The sequence below is a fragment of the Camelus ferus genome, chromosome 11 (assembly GCF_009834535.1).
Source record: "Camelus ferus isolate YT-003-E chromosome 11, BCGSAC_Cfer_1.0, whole genome shotgun sequence".
Classification (NCBI taxonomy): domain Eukaryota; kingdom Metazoa; phylum Chordata; class Mammalia; order Artiodactyla; family Camelidae; genus Camelus; species Camelus ferus.
In genome coordinates, this window is record NC_045706.1 from 655,772 (window position 1) to 673,798 (window position 18,027).

Below are 18,027 nucleotides of genomic sequence, written 5' to 3' on the forward strand. Positions count from 1 at the left end.
TAGAACAGCTAAAAGCAACTTTGAAAAAGCCGAACGACGTCAGAAGACGTGCACAACCTGAGCTGAGGGCCTGAAGGAAAGACCTTGGGGTTAGGACAGGGTGAAGGGTCGCAGGGGCCGAGGGGATGGAAGACAGTCCAGAAACAGACCTGCAAACATAGGGCCACTCTGTCTGTGATGGGTGCAGAGGCATTCAGTGAATGACAGAGCATCTTGTGAACGATGGTTCCAGACAGTGCAACAGCCACATGCAAAAAATGAACATTGGCCTGAACCTCACACCATAGACAGAAATGAACTCAAAATGTATCAGAGACCAAAGCGTTAGAGCTAAGACTATACAACTTCTGGGGGGAAAACGTCAAGAGGAGAAGCGTGAAAGAAATCCCTGCGACCTGTCGTCTCACAGCCACACGCCTGGTCGCGGCTCACCAAAGACCAACCATCCCAGACCCAGGGCGGGGACCAGGGGGATGGGCACCCCACGCAGAGGGACGGAAACCACGGCCCCTGGGGAAAATGGACCAGCAGCTTCGTGAGAAGTCAAGCACAGCTCCCCCAGCGCCCACCCCTGCCCCAGACAGCAAGCCCCAGGCCCCCGCTACTCCACGCCCACCGCCTCCAGCAGGGCCCCTGGCCTGACCCTGGCAGGGATGAAGGAACAGAAAGTCTTTGCCAAAATTCTTAACAGAACATTTATCTGAAGTTGGTCTAATTACTTAAAAATTCAATGTCCAGTGAAATTATCTTTCCCCTACTCCTCAAAAAGATTTTTAAAAATTGTTTTTAGCTCTCTCATTTAAATCTTTGCATCTTCTGGAAACATTTAAGTTTTTCATGTGTATTTGTATTGTATGTGTTGCTGAATCTCTGGCACGTTGATTATATTTGAAAGCAGTCTTTGAAGCTGACGCATGTGCATGGTTGCTTTCATTAAAACTCTGCACCTTCACGCCCGCTGTGTTCCGCAGGACCCTGGGAAGCTGATTGAAATGGAGTGTCTGGAGTATGAAATACAAGCCTTAAGACTTGAAAATAAAATTAAAGTCTACGCCCGAGAGGCTGTGGAGGTAAGTCCTTGAGCAGGAGCCACGGCAGACGCCGAGCTGCTGTGTGGGCACCCGGGAAGTTGGGAGAGTTGGGTCGGTGCCCAGTTTGAGGTTAGGGGGACAGGATGGGCCACGACCAGCCTCCTGGGCCACAGTTTCCCACAGTGACCGCGGCCTCTCTGGTGGGACCTCCAGGCCGGCTGCCGTCCGCCTCCACAGCACCGAGCCAGGTCCCCCGGGGCTCCCAGGGTGTGGGGCTGGGATGAGACGGTTCTCTGGCCAAGCCCTCCAGCAGCCTCCGCAGAGCTGCCCCCGCCCCCGCTCAGCACGCTGATAACAGCTGCCCTGGTGAACACTGAGCCCCCACCAGGGCTCTCTGGCACCCTGACTCGTGTCCCGGAAGTCAGAAGTCGCCTCTGCTGTAGCGCCTGGCTGTCCGCCTCTCTGGGCTTGGGAACCTCAGGGGCTCCGGGGAAGTGGTGAGGGCTTCACGAGGGATGGGGGCAGGTGAGGATCAGAGCGGGTGGAGAAGGGGACCTCCTAGGGATGTGGGGGGAGGCAGGTCCTGAGGACCCCTGGGAGTGTTACCCCCTTGGTGCCATTTGGAAAGCACAGACTTCCGGAGGCCCACTGGTAGGTGGAGAGGACAGCTGTCTTTCTGACGAGGCCGCGCACAGCAGCCTTGTGGACGGGATGGCAGAGCGGCAGACGCGAGCTCAGCACCGCCCCGTGTCTGTGTGATGCCGCCAGGTCTGGACCAGCCGCCACTGCCAGGGAGTCCAGCCATCATTTTAGACTGTTCTTTAATGAGAATTCTGCCATTGAAAAAAGGAGCCATGAGACACCGATACAGAGTAAAGGCAGCTAGCGTTGCTTTGGGGCCAAGGCGGGCAGCCCTGGGTCAGTCCTGGCCCCTAGCAGCCCTGCAGCTTGGCTGCCCTGCCCCATGTCGCCCCCTGGCCTGGGGGAGCCGGGCAGCATCTGCGCCGTCCACTCTGCCGGGAGACAAGCAGCGGGGCTCTGTCCCCCACCTCAGGGCTCTGTCGGCAGAGTTGGGCCCCCGGCATCCCTGCGGGGCCCTGACCACCTGCAGGCGCGGGGTCGTGAGCGCAACCAGAGCTGCCCCTGTGGCTCAGGAGCAGCGCGAGGGGAGGCCCCGTGGGCTCTGAGGGAGCGGAGCTGATGATGCCGTGCCACAGGCCCTGATGCCGCCCGCACCCGTCTGCAGCCTGGAGACACTCTCTGGGTGGTAAACGCACCGGGGCCTGGCTCCATAAACATACAGGACTGAGAAACCAGCAGACTGGGTCAGGCCAGTTCCCAGGAGAGACACTCCCATAGAGGTGCAGAGCCTGTCCTCAGCCTGTGAAGGAAGTGTCTTGGGAGGAAGCAGCCCCTCCTGGAAAAGGTCACTCAGGCCGTTTCCACAGACAGACCCAGACTGTCCCCTCAGGCTTCCAAGGCTGGAGGTCAGCCCCGGCTGCTGGGCTCAGGAGGAGTGCATCCTCCGAGTCACACAGGGTTGATGTCCTCTGTGCAGAGACAGCTGAACATCATACAGAGACTAGACGTCGCACTCCAGCAAGCCATCCGCCTGGGCGACCCCCAGGTCATCCAAGTAGTGTGCGCCACCCAGTGGAACACCTGTCTCCCTCTGCTGCAGCACAACCTGCGGCACCACCTGCGGAAGCCGCTGACCAACATTGCGGAGATCCTGGAAAAGGTGGACAGGTAGCTGGTCCTCAGGATAGTGGGCAGGAGAGGGCCAGGTCAGGGCAAAACCAGCTCATTTTCCCAAAGTGATACAAGTCTTCACCAACATCTGCACTGATGCCTACGCCTACACCTACGCCTGAACCTACATCTACACTACACCTACATCTACACCAATATCTATACTACGCCTACGTCTATGCCTGAACCTACGTCTACACTACGCCTACATCTACACCAATATCTACACTACACCTACACCTACGCCTGAACCTACACCTGCACCAACATCTACACCTACACTATACCTACATCTACGCCTGAACCTACGTCTACACTACGCCTACATCTACACCAATATCTACACTACACCTACGTCTACGCCTGAACCTACACCTGCACCATCTACACCTACATCTACGCCTGAACCTCCATCTACACCAACATCTACACCAAATCTTCACTTACACCTACACTTATACCTGAACCTACACCTGCACCAACATCTACACCTGAACCTACACCTACACCAAATCTACATCTACACCTACATTTACACCTGAACCTATGCCTACATCAAATCTACACCTACACGGACATCTAAACCAACACCTCACGCTACACCTGCACCTGTCCATAATTCTCCATCCACACCTGCACCTGCGTCTTTGCTTGTACCTGCACCTGCACCTGTGTCTGCTGCCACGTGCCGTCCCCACTGCCCTGTGCTGGGCTGGCTGTGGCAAAGGCGGGAACAGTAAAGGGGGGGGGGGCGCATCCTCAGCACTGTTTACTTCCTGTGGGGCACTTGGGGGTCTCATCTGTGAAGAGTTGCACCTCTCTTCAAAGCTGGGATTTTTACCCCTCTTAAAAATAGCCCCTCCTCCTGGAACCCCACTGGGATGTGTGGGGGGTGTGAGGGAGCCCCGGCAACGCCCCTGGCCTCATGGCCCCCTCCCCCTTCACCCCGGGCACGTGCACGACGCTGCTCCTGACGCGTTTCCTCCAGGTGCTCTAGTTCGCCTCTCCTCAGCCTGTGTTTTTTAATTTTAATAACTTCCTCTTTCAAAAATATCCTTTTAGTTTATCTTCATATTTGCCCGATTCTTTAAAAATAGTGTCTTCTAGTTGCCCGTTTTTCTCTGACAGTTCTTTTTCTAATTAACTTTACTGAGCTATCATTGCATACAGTAGAACATACACATCTTGAATGTCCCTTTGCTGTGTTGCTTTTAAATTGTGGGTGGGTGTTGGCTGCTGTTAAAATGACCTGGGCGTTTTCTCGTTCGTTCTTTAACGTGGTGAACTATGCGGGTTGGTTTTCGGGTGGCGAACCAGCTTTGCGTTCTCCCCACGGTCCTGACACAGGCCCTTTGTGTGTTGCCAGGTTTGATCTCCTGGTTTGTTAAAGATGCTCACACGTACGCGCACGAGGACAGTGGCCTGTGGTTTTGGGTTTCTTCTTCTGTTGTGCTCCTGCCGGGTTTTGACATTAAGGTCGTGCTGACTTCATTAACTGAACTGGGAAGGTGGGAAGTACTCTTCCTCCTTTGCCTTCTGGAGGAGTTTGTGTAATACTGATATTCCCTTTCTTCAGTGTTCGCTAGAACCCAGTGGAACTGTCTGGGCCCGGGGACTATGCTGTGTGGCTGTTCCTGTGGGAGGATTCTGGGGCTGAAACGCCCTCTGTGGAGTGAAGGCCAAGGACCTCCTCTGCGGTTGAAGGCACCATCCTTCCTTTTGAAGGGATCTTGGCAGGTCACGCCACGCCCCTCGCGTCTGCTTATCCTGTGGCTCAGGTCTTCTGAGTCCTAGTTCCCCGTCCGCTTGTTCCAACAGTGGCTGAGAGAAGGGTGTGAACTCCAGCTCTGACCGTGGGCTTGTTTCCGCTCCCACAGCTCTCGGCTTTCCCATCAGAAACACCTGGGATCACTGCCTGCTGGGCCCTCCCTGTCTCCAGTGACGGCTTGTCCCAGGGCCCCTGTGTTTGTTGCTGAAACAGCCCCTCCATCCCCTGCTGCTGCTTTCTCTGCCCTTTCAGTTCTCACCCTCCATGGGTCTTGCACTTTACAGTGTGGAACACAGCCTTTCAGAGCATGTCCTGTCTCAGCATACAGCTCAGACTTGCTTTTTTAATCAGTGTGATAGTCTCTGCCTTTCATTTGGAGAGTTTAGTCCCTTTGCATTTGGAATTCTGACCTTGTCTCCAGTCTCACTGATTGTTTCCAGCTGTCCCTTCTGTTCTGCTACTGCCGTCTCCTGCTTCCCTGAGGTTAACTGGACTTTTCAGTTTCCTCTGTCGGCTGGCGTGTCCACCACACTCTTGGGGCGGCGTGGGAGGGAGCAGCTCTCGGGCTGGCAGTGCACGTGCCCCTTAGCAAAGCCTGTGTGAGGCGGTGCTTCCTGCTCCGCCCGCCCGGCACAGTGTGGTGTGGTTGTCTTGTTTTTACTTCTGTCTGTGTTGTTACAAACCTCACCCTACAGTGCTATTACTTTGCTTTAGCAGCCAGTGGAGTTTTTAAAGAAAATTAGGGAGAAAAACAGCAGTCCCCTGTGTTTGCCCCCTTCTTTCCAGTGCCACAGGCTGTTCTTTGTTCTCCTTGGACCCGAGCTTCCACCTGCTGCTGTTTCTGCCGCAAGAACGTCCTTCGTGTTTTCCTGTGATGCACAAACGCAGTGATGAGTTCTTTTAGGGTTTGTTGCTCTGAAAAGGACCTTACCTCCTGCTCATCTCTGAAGGGTGTTTTCACCAGTTGCTGGACTCTGGGTTTGCAGATTTCTTTTCTTCACACACTTGGACGAGGTTGCTTCCTTTCCTCCCGGCCTTCGTGGTGTCTGAGAGGCAGCTGAGCGATGGACCACACGTGCTTCCCCAGTGTGCAGTATCTTCTCCTCACTCCTGTTTCTCTCATTTTGACTATGGTTTTCCATGGAGCTTTTTTTTTTTTTAATCCTGCTTGGGGTTTGCTGAGGTACTCAGGTATGCAAGATGATATTTTCATCAAATTTTGGAAATTATTGGTTATTATTTCTTTAAAGGAATTTCTGCCTCATTCTCGCTCTTTTTTTATGTTAGAACATTGACTGTTGTCCCACAAGTCCCTAAGGCTCTGTTCATTTTTTAAAAATCTTTTTGAGTTTGTTCCTGTGATGGGATAATTTCTGTTGGCCTGTTTTCAGGTTCATGGACCCTTGTTTCCTACCGTCCGTCTCCAGTCTGCTGTTGAGCTCAGCCAGGAGCCTTTTCATTTCAGTCATTACAGCTTTGAGCTCTGGTGTGTCCGTATTTTCCTTACTGAGGTTCCCTGTCTGTTCTCTCGTTAGCAATATTCCTTCAATTTTTTGGAACATATTTATTCTTACAATATCTGCATTAAAGGGTTTACCTGTGAAGCCAGCATCGGGCCCACCTTGCGTCCTAACTGGGGGTCACATTTTCCTGTTTGCTTGTGTGTCTAATAGTGTTTATTGTGAACGGAACATCGGCTGGTGACCTGTGCAGCCCACGGGCTCTGTCTGTTCCTAGGGGAGCACTGTCTGTGCTCTCATCGGCACTTCAGTTACTGGCTGAGAAGCGGCTTGTCTTTCGGGGGTGTATGTGTCTCTGGAAGGTCATGCTCTTCCCCTGCCTGTCTGAGCAGGACTCAGCCTCTTCCCTGCACCCCCGCCGTCTCAGCAGGCCCCGACTGCAGGTTTTCTCTGGGTGGGTCTGGAGCAGCAGGTGGCCCTTACTTCTGGGAAGACACCTGTGTGGTCTTGGCTGGACGCGCAGGATGTCAGGGAGGGCACCCAGCTCTCTTCTCTTGAGGGGCAGGCCTGCAGCAGCTGGTCTGACACCCGGTTCCACTTCCCCAGCCTGGAGCAGCCTTCAGGGGCCCTGCCAGCTGTGCCACAGGCGGCATCTCCAGGCAGGGCCAGCAAGCACGGGCTTGTTCCTAGGTTTCCTTCTCCAGGGGCGCACTGGCTGCCTCGTGTGTTTGGTCCAGCATCATGGGGATTACGCGTGACAGGGACTCGATACACTGGAAGCAGAAGTAACCGAAAATGGCTCACTTCTAAGTCCTTCCCAGCTGGTCCCATTCATCCTGCTTTGGCGGGATGGATTCTCTCGTTTGATCTACTCTGCTTACTCACTGTCACTGTGGCGGCCCCTCCAGCCAGCGGTGTTTGCCCAGTGTTCTCAACGCAGGCCATTCCGCTGTGTAGACCTCTGTCTGTCTAGGGTTGGCTTGCCTCCCATCATGGATTCAGGGTCAGGCTGCCCAGACCACACGATTCAGTGCTGGGCGGCTCCCATTTTATTGGCTTCCTCTGTCCCTGCCCCAGGCCAGAGAAAGTGGCCTGATCCTGGCTACAGCCTGGACTTCAGGCAGGGCCCGTGGAACCTGGTTCCCTGGTGGGAGTGCGGACCTCAGCCTTGGCAGCGCCCAGGGCCCCTTGGTGGGCATCGCTGGTGCTCTCTCCTGCCCACGCCTCCTGCTCCCTCGAGCAGGAAGCACCAGCCTCTGGGCGCCGCAGTCTGCCTGCCTCCTTGTCCCTGAACTTACAGGCTTATAATGTCATGCTTACGCCTCCGTCTTGGCCGAGACTCAGCTTGTGAGTCCTTAAATCTTTTGTTTGACCAAATTTGTTGGACTTGCTGGTGTCCTGTGTCCAGGGCTCAGGGCGCTGCTGGTGAAAGGGCAGACGGTCTTAGGCACGCACGTCTCCGGCCCCGCCCACCCACGGGGCCAGCAGAGGTGGCGGCGCCAGCCCATGGGGTGTGGAGGCCCTTCTGTGCAGGGGTGTGTGCCCCGGCCCATGAGACAGAGTGCAGGGCAGAGCAGAGAGAGCCCCACCTGTGGCCAGGCCTAGGCTGCAGGTTGTACTGAACTCACTTGTCAGCAATGCCAAGAGTCTCCTGGAGGAGCGCCAGGCGAGGCACCGCCTGCCCCGTGCTCACCGAGCCCCCACCTCGTGCTGGTGCAGGTCTCTCTCGCTTCCCAGCCCCAGAGCACCAGCTGGGCTCTGAGGCCTCTTGTGGTCACTGCGGCTCCCTCTCTTGTCCCCTGTGGACCCTCCCGCTAAGGAGGGCAGGACCTGAAGGTGGCTGGACAGCTCGGTGCCGGGGTCCCCTGCGTGTGCCAGGGGTCCTGTTGGGCGCGGTGCCCTGACCTGTGCGGCCCCCAGCCTCGTGGTGACGCTTCGCTGCCATGTACACATGGAGGTGGCGCGCATCGAGGAGGATGAGGACCGGCTGGAGCCCGCCATGGCACACCTGCGGAAGGCCCTGCTCCTGGACAGCCTGGGCCACCACCAGGATGAGCTCCTCATGGCTCTCAACCGCCTGCACCTCTGCACCACGCTGTACCAGATCCCCGAGCGTGCCGAGGACAAGGCCACCATGGCCATCGAGCAGGTGCCAGCCCTGGGACCCCCGAGCCTTCGGTGCCTGTGGGAGGCAGGTCGGGAATGCACCCCATGCAACACCCCGCTCTCCCTCGCAGGCCAAGAAGGCTATGCCCAAGGACAGCGTGCGGAAGAAGCGGGCTCTCCTGGTGAAGGCAGGCCTGGCCCTGGCCCCTGACGCCTTCCAGACTGTGCTGGACAGTGAGAACACGACCAAAGGTGGGAGCGCCCGCCCACACTACGCAGAGCAGACCACCCTCCGCTGCGGGCCAGACCCCTCCCCTGGCCTCCGCCCACACGGGCCCTGATGTGTGCTGGCCGGCCTCCGGAAGGCAGGGGAGGGGTCTCCTCTCCCCGCCCTGTGTGACAGAGCCCCTCACAGAGCCCGGGGGTCACATGGCAGGATTCCCCATCGCACAGTCTGCGGCCAGCGTCTGAGACCACAGTGTCAGTAGGGCCGGTCTCCCAGGCCTACACCCAGCCATCTGTCCCCTGTGCCTGCTTTCCTGTGTCCAGTTTCCCCTTGGAGGACACCCACTGTAATATATCAGAGTCACCCTAATGACCTCATTGTAATTTGACTTTCCCTGTAAGACCCCATCTCCAAACCAGGTCACATTCTGAGGTTCTGGGGGTTAGGGCTTCCTCTCTTTTGGGGGCATGCTTCACCCCACTCCACTGTCCCGGGCATGAGGACAGGGCCCCTGGGCTTCTCTGCGTTACCCCACGTGTATGGACTCCTCACAGACGGCAGCTTTGCACCGTCTTCTCAGGGCCCCGCCTGAGATCACCCCACACAGGCAGCTTTGGGCCCAGGTGACCCCAGCCGTCCACCGGCAAGAGCAGCCAGAGGGAGCCCAAGGTCTCCATCTTGTGGACCTGGGACTGGGGGGAGAGGGGTCCCGCCCCACAGTGGGAAGGAGATGGCTCTGGGACGTGACTCTCGGTGGGTGAGTGACTGTCTGTGGCTGTTGTGTGTCGCCAAGCCTGGGCCTCGGCGGTGCCGCCCTGTGCTTCCCTCTGGTCCTGACGGTGTGCGGGGCCGGGGCCTGTGGGCAGTTACCCTGGACACACTGAGCTTTTTTAGCACATTTCCTTCAGCGAGGGGTCAGCCGGAGGACCTCGCCGGGCCTGGGGCTTCACGGCAGCCCCATGAGTCGGCTCCTGGAGGTGGAGGGCAGTGGGCCCAGGCCTGGGTCCCAGGGCCGCTGTGCTGGCCGCCCGGCGGGGGTGGGGGGGTGCGGCTGCGCTCTGGACAGGAGCGCGTCTGCCCGGAGAGGAGCCGCACGGCTACCGGAGCACTGCCCTGCGGGCGGGGGCAGCAGGTGTTGGACGGGGCTGGCCTGCTGGGTGGGGATGGGGTCCGTCTGTCCCAGTGTCAGTCCCCACAAAGTTAGTGCTCCCATCAAGAGACGAGGCACGTCTGGGACCCTGTGTGGTGTCCCAAGCTGGGGTTTCGGGAACCCTCCCCGACATGCCGTGTCAGGGCCCACGCCTCCTCCCCTCAGTCTCCATCGGGAAGAACAGGGGCCGATTCACCTACCTGTTCGCGAAGGCACGGCACCACTCCCTCAGCGTGGACAAGGCCACTGGGCACCTCCGGCGCCTGGGGAGCGAGACCGCCAAGGAGAGGTGAGCGGGTGGGCGGGGCGCCTGGACCCAGGCTGGGGTGTCTGTCCGTCTCCAGGCCACTCCTCACAGAGGCTGGGGGTCCCAGATGGTTCTGACTGTGCTGCGCATCTGTGCAGAATTCAGATCTGGGCCGAGCTCACCAAGGTGGCCCGGAAGCAAGGCGTGTGGGACGTGTGCCGGGCGGCCAGCCGCTTCTGCCTGCTGTATGACAGTGCCAAGGCGAAGAAGCCGGCACGGGTGAGGAAAGGTGAGCCCCCCACCCGCGGAGAGCAAGGGGGCCCCGGGCAGAGGGCGGGGAGGGGGCGGGCGGCCGGCTCCCCCTTCAGCAACAGGTCTCGGGGGGAGTCCAGCATTCAGGTCCCTGGAAGTGATGGTCTCGTGGACGGTGAGGACCCGGGGACGTGCCAGGGGTCCCAGAAGGCCCCGGGCAGTGGGTATCGTAGATGTGGCAGGGCCAGACTGCAAGGGCAAACCAAGAACCGAGTCATCGGGGATCAGCTGGAGACTGGCTGTGGCCAAGCTGGCTCTGGGGACACCCTGCCACCCTGCAGGGCCCAGCCTGCTTGGGGAGGTCTCCTCCAGCCCCTCCTGAGCAAAACACACCTCCCAGAGATGCCCACCCCCCACCCCCGGCTGGGGAGGGGCTCGGGCTCTGAGGCCCCGCCATCTCCTAGGGAAGAAGAGGAGGGGCAGAGCCGGCTCCAGGCAGGACTCCGAGGGTGCGTCGGATGCCCCCCTGCAGAGGCAGGTGTCCCCCAGCCTGCTGCGCGTGTTCGCAGAGGTGGGCTTCATCAGCGCAGAGGTGCGTTCCCGCACATCCCTCAGTCCTCCGAGGTCGCTGGCGTCCACACCGCCCTGGCGTGGACCCGCTGAGGCCGTTCGTCCTCTTACTCCGCAGGCTGTCGATTAGGGACGCTTTCCTGGGTTCTTGGGAGATCTTCTGGGAGAAAAACAGACATCAGAAACGTATTGTGTTGTGTGTTGATATAAATTATCTTTGGAAACAGTTTCTGAGCTGTGACTCCAGTCACAGAGGTGCCGCAGGCTGGTGGTTACCAGGGTTGGGGTGTGGTTTGCGCGGGAATAGACTTCACAGCACTTCAGACCAGGCGTGTTTCTGATCTAATCCCCTGGGAGCCAGCTGAAGGCTTCTGGGGACCAGCCCCTCCCAGGGCCTTGGCCGGGGGTCCTGGCTGCCTCCCACAGGGAGCTGGTTCCCTGCAGGGGGCACGCGGAGACCTGGGGCCTGAGCTCCCAGCCGCGGCACCTGGCGTGGAGGTGGCCTTGGTGACATTTTGTAACCTCGGGGTTCTTGGAGCCACTTCAGGTTGTTTCCTTTGGGGGTTGGCGGGTCACAGTGGTTCAGTAAGGATCTGCTGAATGCCTCTCAGTTGCCAGGCCTGTGCTGTGAGTGGGGCCAGGGGACCGCAGAGCAGAGCCCTGAGCTCAGGGAGCCAGCAGCTGGGAATGGAGCCAGTGTCAACCCCGGGGACAGGCAAGGCCACCCGCCACCTCTCCTTGGTCCATCAGCCTGTGACCAGTGGTCTCAGCAGAGCAGTGCTTCAGTGCTCCCCATGAAGCGACCAGGGCCCGGCACGTGGCTGGACACTTGCTTGTGTTGAGATGACGTTTGTGTCCCAGGTGGTAGCCTGGGCTGAGCTCCTGAGAAGAGCCCTTCTCTCTGGGACGTGGCATTTCTGGGAAAAATGACCCTTCTCCCGGGTGTGTTGGGGAAGGAGCAGGTGTCATCTGTAGGGAAGGTGCTTGGGTGCATCGCAGGGCCTCCCCGCCTGGTGTTGGTCCATGCTCCCTGTGACCTTTCTGCCACTCACCTCCCTTGCAGGCCACCGTCCACCTGCTGCAGGCAGAAGGCGTGCAGCTGAATGGCCGCCCCAGGCCCCCTGAGGGCCTGAGCCAGCACCCGATGGGCTACACGCCCGAGTCCCCCGAGGACAATGCGGAGTGGATCGTGTACCAGTAGGTGGCTGCCACGTGGCTGTCCCTGTGGCCCTGCTTGTGCGTGGCTGGGGGATGAGGCCAGGGTGGCGGGGCCACATGCAGACTGGAACGCGGTCCGGTCACTCCCACCCGTAGCTTTGCTGTAGCCCACGACCTCCGAGTGGTCTTGACATTTTCAAAGTTGTAAAATGAAATAGTGAAAAGCCTGCAGCAGAGACTTCATGTAGCTCACAGAGCCCGGGGTACTCACTGTCTGGCCCTGGTCTGAGGCCGGCAGACACCCCCGCATCCACACTGAGGAGGCTGGCCTGTGCGCAGCGGGGGCCGGGGAGACGGGACACGGGCCGGGGCAGAGGTGGGCGGGCAGCCTGCGGGAGTGCGTCCTCAGACGGCGGAGCCTGGGGAGGCGTGGGGCCAGGGGCAGGGCGAGAGGGGTGTCCGCTCTGGGGAAGGGCCAGATGGTCTGAGTCTCTCGGTGGGGGCACAGCGGGCAGCCCAGCAGGGGCGCCGTCCTGACGCCAGGCTCCACTGCCGGTGTCACATGCCTGTCTCTAGTGCCTGCTTGGTAAGGGCCTGCTTCCAACATGAGCGCTTGCCCCGTGACCCCTGCAGGACCTGGATAGAGGGCCTGTCGCAGCAGGCCATGAACAGCTGGCTGCGGTCCGCCGAGATCGGGCAGGAGATACAGGAGGCGTGGATCGTGCAGAATGCCGTGGTCTACGTCCTGAACCACAACCACCACCTCATCATGGCCGGGCGGCAGAAGGAGCTTGTGGACGCCCTGTACCACCTCCTGGGCATCGTCAAGGCCACGGGCCATGGCGGGTGGGTGAGGTGGGTGGGTTTCCTCCTGGGGGAGCCACTGGTCCCTCCCCATTTTTAGTGCTGTCCTCCCAGTGCCACGCCAGGCTGCCCTCGCCCAGCGCTCACTAGCTGTGCACCCCTGAGCCAGATACTCCCCTCCCTGAGCTGCAGGGCGGCCTGTGGGGACTGGCAAGGCTCTCAGGATCCCTCGCACCCACTCACGGCCGGCAGCATCCCCATCATGCAGACTCTCCGTCTGTCACACTCTGTTCCAGACAGATCCCAGGGAAGGCTGGCTGAGGCCCGGGTCCCACGGGAGCAGGGTGGAGGCCAGCCTCAGTCCGGTTTGGGGAGGGCTGAACACCAGTGTCTGAGTGTCTTCTCATCCAGACGCGTGTGAGCTTGGGGGAGACTGATGGTCGCAACCACTTGAAATGAGGAATGTGACAACGTCCAAGGTTTACCTGACTAGGATGCATTTTTCAAGTCCTCTTTGAGTTTGTTAAGCTTTTAGCCTAAACAATCAGGTTTAAAACTTTTCACCCTCCTCTTCGTGTCTTCCAGAGACCCCCTGGTGCTGGTCACGCTCTGCAATACTCTGGCTCGCGGCTTGATCAGCAGCTGGATCCCAGCCCCGACACCAGAAAGGTCCAGAAGGCAAGTGCGCAGCAACCCACTGCACGCTCCGCTGGACGGGGAAGCCGCCTCTGAAGTCAGGACTGCGCTGGAGGTGCGCCCTGAGTGGGGGGCGGGCTGGGGGCAGGAGACCCAGGCTCCGGAGGGGCAGCTGAGGAAGGGAGCCGCGGGGCGCTGGGTGAGGAGGGGGTGGGGAATAGGCATTTTTCTAAAAACAAGGAGACCAGACAAGAAAACGTGAGTGGCAGCGCCAGGGGCACATCCCTCAAGGCCCAGAGCAGGGAAAACCCAGGCCAACAGCAGGGCAGGGACGCTGCCATGCCACGGTCAGGCCTAGGTGCCGACGGCCTCACGGTGACCCGTGGGGTCATCCATCCCGTGCCTGGACGCCCGGTGCCGTGGACTGTGTGCTGGTCATCTGCAGGAGAGAAGGGCTGTTGGGGGTATTGAAAGTGTCTGATGGCCCATCACCCAGCTCTAGTAAACGGAAAGGAAATGAAGTTCCTTAGTGCATCTGAGGGGTGCAGAGCCTCCAGCCGACCGAGTGTGGGCCAAGAGGAGCCCGGGCGAGAAAGGCCACCACCGCCCACAGCTGTTTAACCCATAAAACTGCGACCAGCCTGGCTGCAGGTCCTCGGGGACCCCGGGTGAGTGGGGGTTACAGCACAGCCTGGCTCAGCGCTCCTGCAGAGACGCCACGGTGCCAGACCCCCGAGGTCGCAGCCCCAGCCGGTGGGCCCTTGGCGCCGGGGCCTTCCCCGGCCCCAAGCTGGTGCCTGGTTAAACCTCCCTGCCATCTGGACCCAGAGCCATGTCCACTTATTTGTAAAGGTTTGGGTCTTGGCTCAGGCTTCCCTGTTTGGATTCAGGTGTTGGGAGCACGGCACGTTCGTTTCAGGTCTGCGAGTTTGCCCTGAACCTGGCCAGCGGGTTGGGGCCTGAGGAGGCCGTGCCCCTCTGTGCCTGGCAGCAGCTCGTTGCCACCTGGGTGAAGACCATGCAGCTGCTGCAGCAGCAGGTCTGGCCACGGCTGGGCGCCGACGAGCAGGTGGGTGCGCGCGGGCCGGGGGCAGGTCCAGGCTGGAGGCGCGTGCAGCAGGCATCGGGCCCCGTGCTGGTGTCCAGCATCCGGGAGCGCTGGGGAGGCTGGTCCCCACATACCAGGGCCTGCAGGGTGAGCAGAACAGACACCCCTCAGGCCCCAGCCTGGAGGACGGCACACAGTAGGGCTGCAAAAGTGTTTCCCTCCAGGAAGATCTGTCCCCTGAGAGATGGGGCATGAGGCCTCCTTTACCTGCCCAGGGCCGCAGCGTCCCCTCCTTCCTCCAGCCAACTGGCCACTGTTCGAAATGTCCACCAAGAGCCACTCTGCTTCTGGGGTGCTATCCACCCTCAGTGACATCTCAGTGGAGATGCAGCCAAGCCAGAGGGTCCCAGGGGCCCCCTGAGCAATGAACACAAGGCCGTGGAGGTGAGAGGCTGGGGCAGGAAGCAGGGACCCGAGGGGAGAGGGCGGGGCCAGCCCCGCCGCCTCTGCTCTTGAAGACACTGGCTCCCACTGGGCACCAGCTGGAGCACTGGTTCAGGTGAGAGGAGAGGCAAGGGAGGCAGGCAAAGTGGCGGGCAGTAGGGGGGTATCTGAGCCTCTAGGAGTGAGGGCCAGGTTGGAGCAGGGCTGGGGTGGCGGGCCTGCAGGCAGAGGGCCACCCACTGTGCCCTCCACCTGCCTCCACCTCTGGCTGGGTCAGCCAGCCACCCAACCTCTTTATTACACGGAGAGGTGACTGGAGATAAACATTTACACAAATAGCTCTGATTTTCGCCATAAAGTAATCATCACAGGGTTCAAGTCCCGAGAGGTGCAGACTCTCCCCAGCACCCTTGGCCTTTGGACCTTGTGCACTTCCTTCCCATCAGAGCACCGAGGACATCAGCTCGGTGACCAGAGTTCTCACGGCTCTGGAGATGTACTCCTGCAATGGCCTGGGCCTCATGGACTTCACGGTGCCCCCCTTGGCCGAGGTAGGTGTCCCCCCCATGTCACATTCCCTCAAATGTCACCTCCCCCCACAGCTGTCACTGTGCCCCCAGGTGTCACCTCCCCCCACAGATGTCACCTCCCCTTCAGGTGTCACCATCTCCCCCCGATGTCACCTCTCCCAGGTAACACCATCCTCCCCTTGGCCCAGGTAGGTGTCACCACATGTCCTGAGAGGCACACCAAGGGCTGTGCTCCGACATCGCCCCCAACCCGAGGTGCTTGTTTAAACCCTGCTGCTCAGACCGGGAGTGGGGTCGAGGGCCTCACCCGAGGGCCCAGAGTCCAACCCACATCGCAGCACTGCACCACCGCCTCCCCGCAGGACTGCACTGTCCCCTCAGGGCCCCGAGTCTCGTTTCTGGGGCTTTGTCCGTGCTTCTCTGCACTCAGCGCTCAGAGCAGGCAGGGCTGCCCTGCATGGCAGGAAGGCAGTGTGGACTCTGGGGCATTTGTCCCTGACCAGCCAGCCCCGCCCCAGACTTGGCTGCAGTTAATGCTGGTGACTCGGCCTGGAGAGCAGGCCCTCGTGAGTTGTGGTCTGTTTAGAGTAACGTCACTAGGTCACCTCATCAGGTGACGACCGAGCCACGTGTGAGGTCGGGCAGATCCAGCGGCGCCTGTGGTCAGACCCTCACTCCTCTAACCGACGCCCCGTTCTCCACCCGGGCAGCTGGTGAAGATGGCCTCCGAGTGCAGCTGGTCAGACCCCCTGGTGGAGCTGCAGACCCTGACGCGACTGACTCACTTCACCTACATGGCCCGGGACCACGAGGCCACCATGGCATGCTCAGAGAGGGCCATCCAGATGGGCATCCGGTGGCTGCGGGCCCGCAGTCCGTAAGTGACCCTGGCCCCGTGCTGGGGGGGTAGGCTGCCCCGGGGACCATGAGGGAGCGGGCTGACTGGCCTGGAGACACAGAAGTTAGGGTACCTGGTCCCCCGCTATTTCTGAGCACGAGGCTGGTTCCAGTTTGCTGCTTTCACAAGTATTTCTGCAGTAAAGGTTGTTTTCCGGGAGGCTCTTCTTCTTGGCTCATTTCCCGAGTCTGCTTCCTGAAAGACAGACTCCCGGGCCCAAGGCCCAGAAGACTCCCACTGTGACCAGACAGCCAGGCTGGTGGCCGAGGCCAGAGCCAAGGAGTGCTGCCCAGCCCCGCGTCCCCAGCCTCGGGCCTCGTCCTGGCCTTGCGGGTGTGAGGCCGCTGGCTACGTACGCGTGACTGGGAGGGGGCCTAGCTCCCACTCGGTCAGCATCCCAGCAGCAGCGTCCCGGGGACACCCACCTCATCACAGTGGCAGCTCTGGGACTTGCGTGGGATGCACCTGGGGGTGCTTGGGGGCTGACAAGGACCTCTCTGTCGTCACCGCTGCCTGCATGGGGCCGGGGCCACAGGCTGCATCAGTGCCCAAATAGGGCCAGGTGCATGACAGCCCCCAGGAGCCCTGCCCACCCCTCACTGTTCCCGCAGCAGCTCCCAGGCAGGTCCCACTGTTCCCACGTTGCAGACCAGCAGGCAGAGGCAGGCAGAGGCAGGCAGAGGCTGCGGCACTCGCCCGAGGGTGGTGGGAGGATTGGAGCCAGGCATCTGGCTAAGTCGGGAAGCTCCCAGTGAAAGCCAGCGTAACTGAAGCACGACCACTGTAGGGCCTCAGGCCCGACCCTCCCTCCAAAAATAGTTGTTTTTGCTCAACATTCCACAATGAGAAGGACTTTGCTCCCAAAAGGAAAAGCTTCCAACCTTTTTGACATCCGGCCCCAGCCTTGCTATGGGGGCCGAGGGCCAAGTCCCCAGCTGTGCAGCCCCACGACAGCAAGGGGAGGCCGGCTGCAGCCCCGGCCCCTCAGGGGCCCAGCATTTGGAGACGGGGAAGGCGGAGCCACAGTGCACAGAAGCCTGGCTGCCTGGTAGGACCCCTGGCACTGGGCAGGGAGGCCACAGGGTTCTCACTGGGCACCGGCCTCCAGCGAGCTCTGCAGAGCTCTGCCTGACGGCCAGCAGAGGAGCCTTCCCAAAGTTCCACTCTTACATGTAAACTGAGAGCCCACAGGCTTTTGAGAAGGCCCCCAGCTTTAAAGAGAAAACCAACTTGAAGAAATAGGGAAAATTACTCTGGATGGAACTGTCGACTTTAATAACGTGACCAGTTATTTCACCAGCAAAGCAGAGAAGCTGCAGCTAGGGAAATGCAAACTTCAGTGACCACAGGCAAATCCAGAACACAAGGAGGGGAGCTCGCTTTTACAGGGGGCAGGGGAGTCATGAGGGGCTGTGATAACCAGGGTCTGCTGGAGGGGCCGGGGTCCGCAGGATGGAGGCTTCCCGTGGGCTGTGAGGGTCTCTGATTAGCCAGGCCGCACGTGATGCCGCTGGACAGCGAGCGGAGGTGGAGGAGGCGGCCTCTCCTGTCGGGGCAGCTGACCTGCCTGGAGGGCGCGAGGCCTCCCCATCCCGACTCCGACTTTAGCTGAGGTTTCTGTAATTAATTCCACTAGACAGATTACACGATGATCAGAAGAAGCATTAGAAAAAAATGTATTGTTGTGGGAAAGGAATAAGGATCAAAAAGAAAAGAACTGAAGATCTCTTGAAACTTAAAGAGTTAATTTCTGAAGTTGAAAATAAATTCAGGGAAGAGTTAAAAGATACAGTGTGAGAATGTCTCAGAAAAACGTGGAGGAGGACAGAAAATGTGACAGAGAAGCCAGAAGATACACAGAAACAGTCCTGGAGCCCAGCATCCAAAGCCTGCAAATCCAGAAAGAAAGAAGAAAGGGGGGTCCCAGAGTGAAGGGCGCCGTCTGCT

The 18,027-nt window shown here is 59.7% G+C and overlaps 1 protein-coding gene across 1 annotated transcript in view; it reads left to right on the forward strand.

Annotated features, from left to right (window-relative positions):
- The window catches only part of CFAP46 (cilia and flagella associated protein 46), a 90,817-nt gene that overhangs the window by 20,969 nt on the left and 51,821 nt on the right, over positions 1–18,027 (forward strand). Inside the window, exons 13-25 of the mRNA XM_032492048.1 lie at positions 972–1,070; positions 2,590–2,780; positions 7,932–8,160; positions 8,249–8,369; positions 9,659–9,782; positions 9,899–10,029; positions 10,457–10,584; positions 11,626–11,759; positions 12,354–12,566; positions 13,110–13,275; positions 14,080–14,229; positions 15,099–15,203; positions 15,893–16,059. Coding sequence (XP_032347939.1) covers positions 972–1,070; positions 2,590–2,780; positions 7,932–8,160; positions 8,249–8,369; positions 9,659–9,782; positions 9,899–10,029; positions 10,457–10,584; positions 11,626–11,759; positions 12,354–12,566; positions 13,110–13,275; positions 14,080–14,229; positions 15,099–15,203; positions 15,893–16,059 — 1,958 coding nt within the window. The remainder of the gene's footprint in view (positions 1–971; positions 1,071–2,589; positions 2,781–7,931; positions 8,161–8,248; positions 8,370–9,658; positions 9,783–9,898; positions 10,030–10,456; positions 10,585–11,625; positions 11,760–12,353; positions 12,567–13,109; positions 13,276–14,079; positions 14,230–15,098; positions 15,204–15,892; positions 16,060–18,027) is intronic.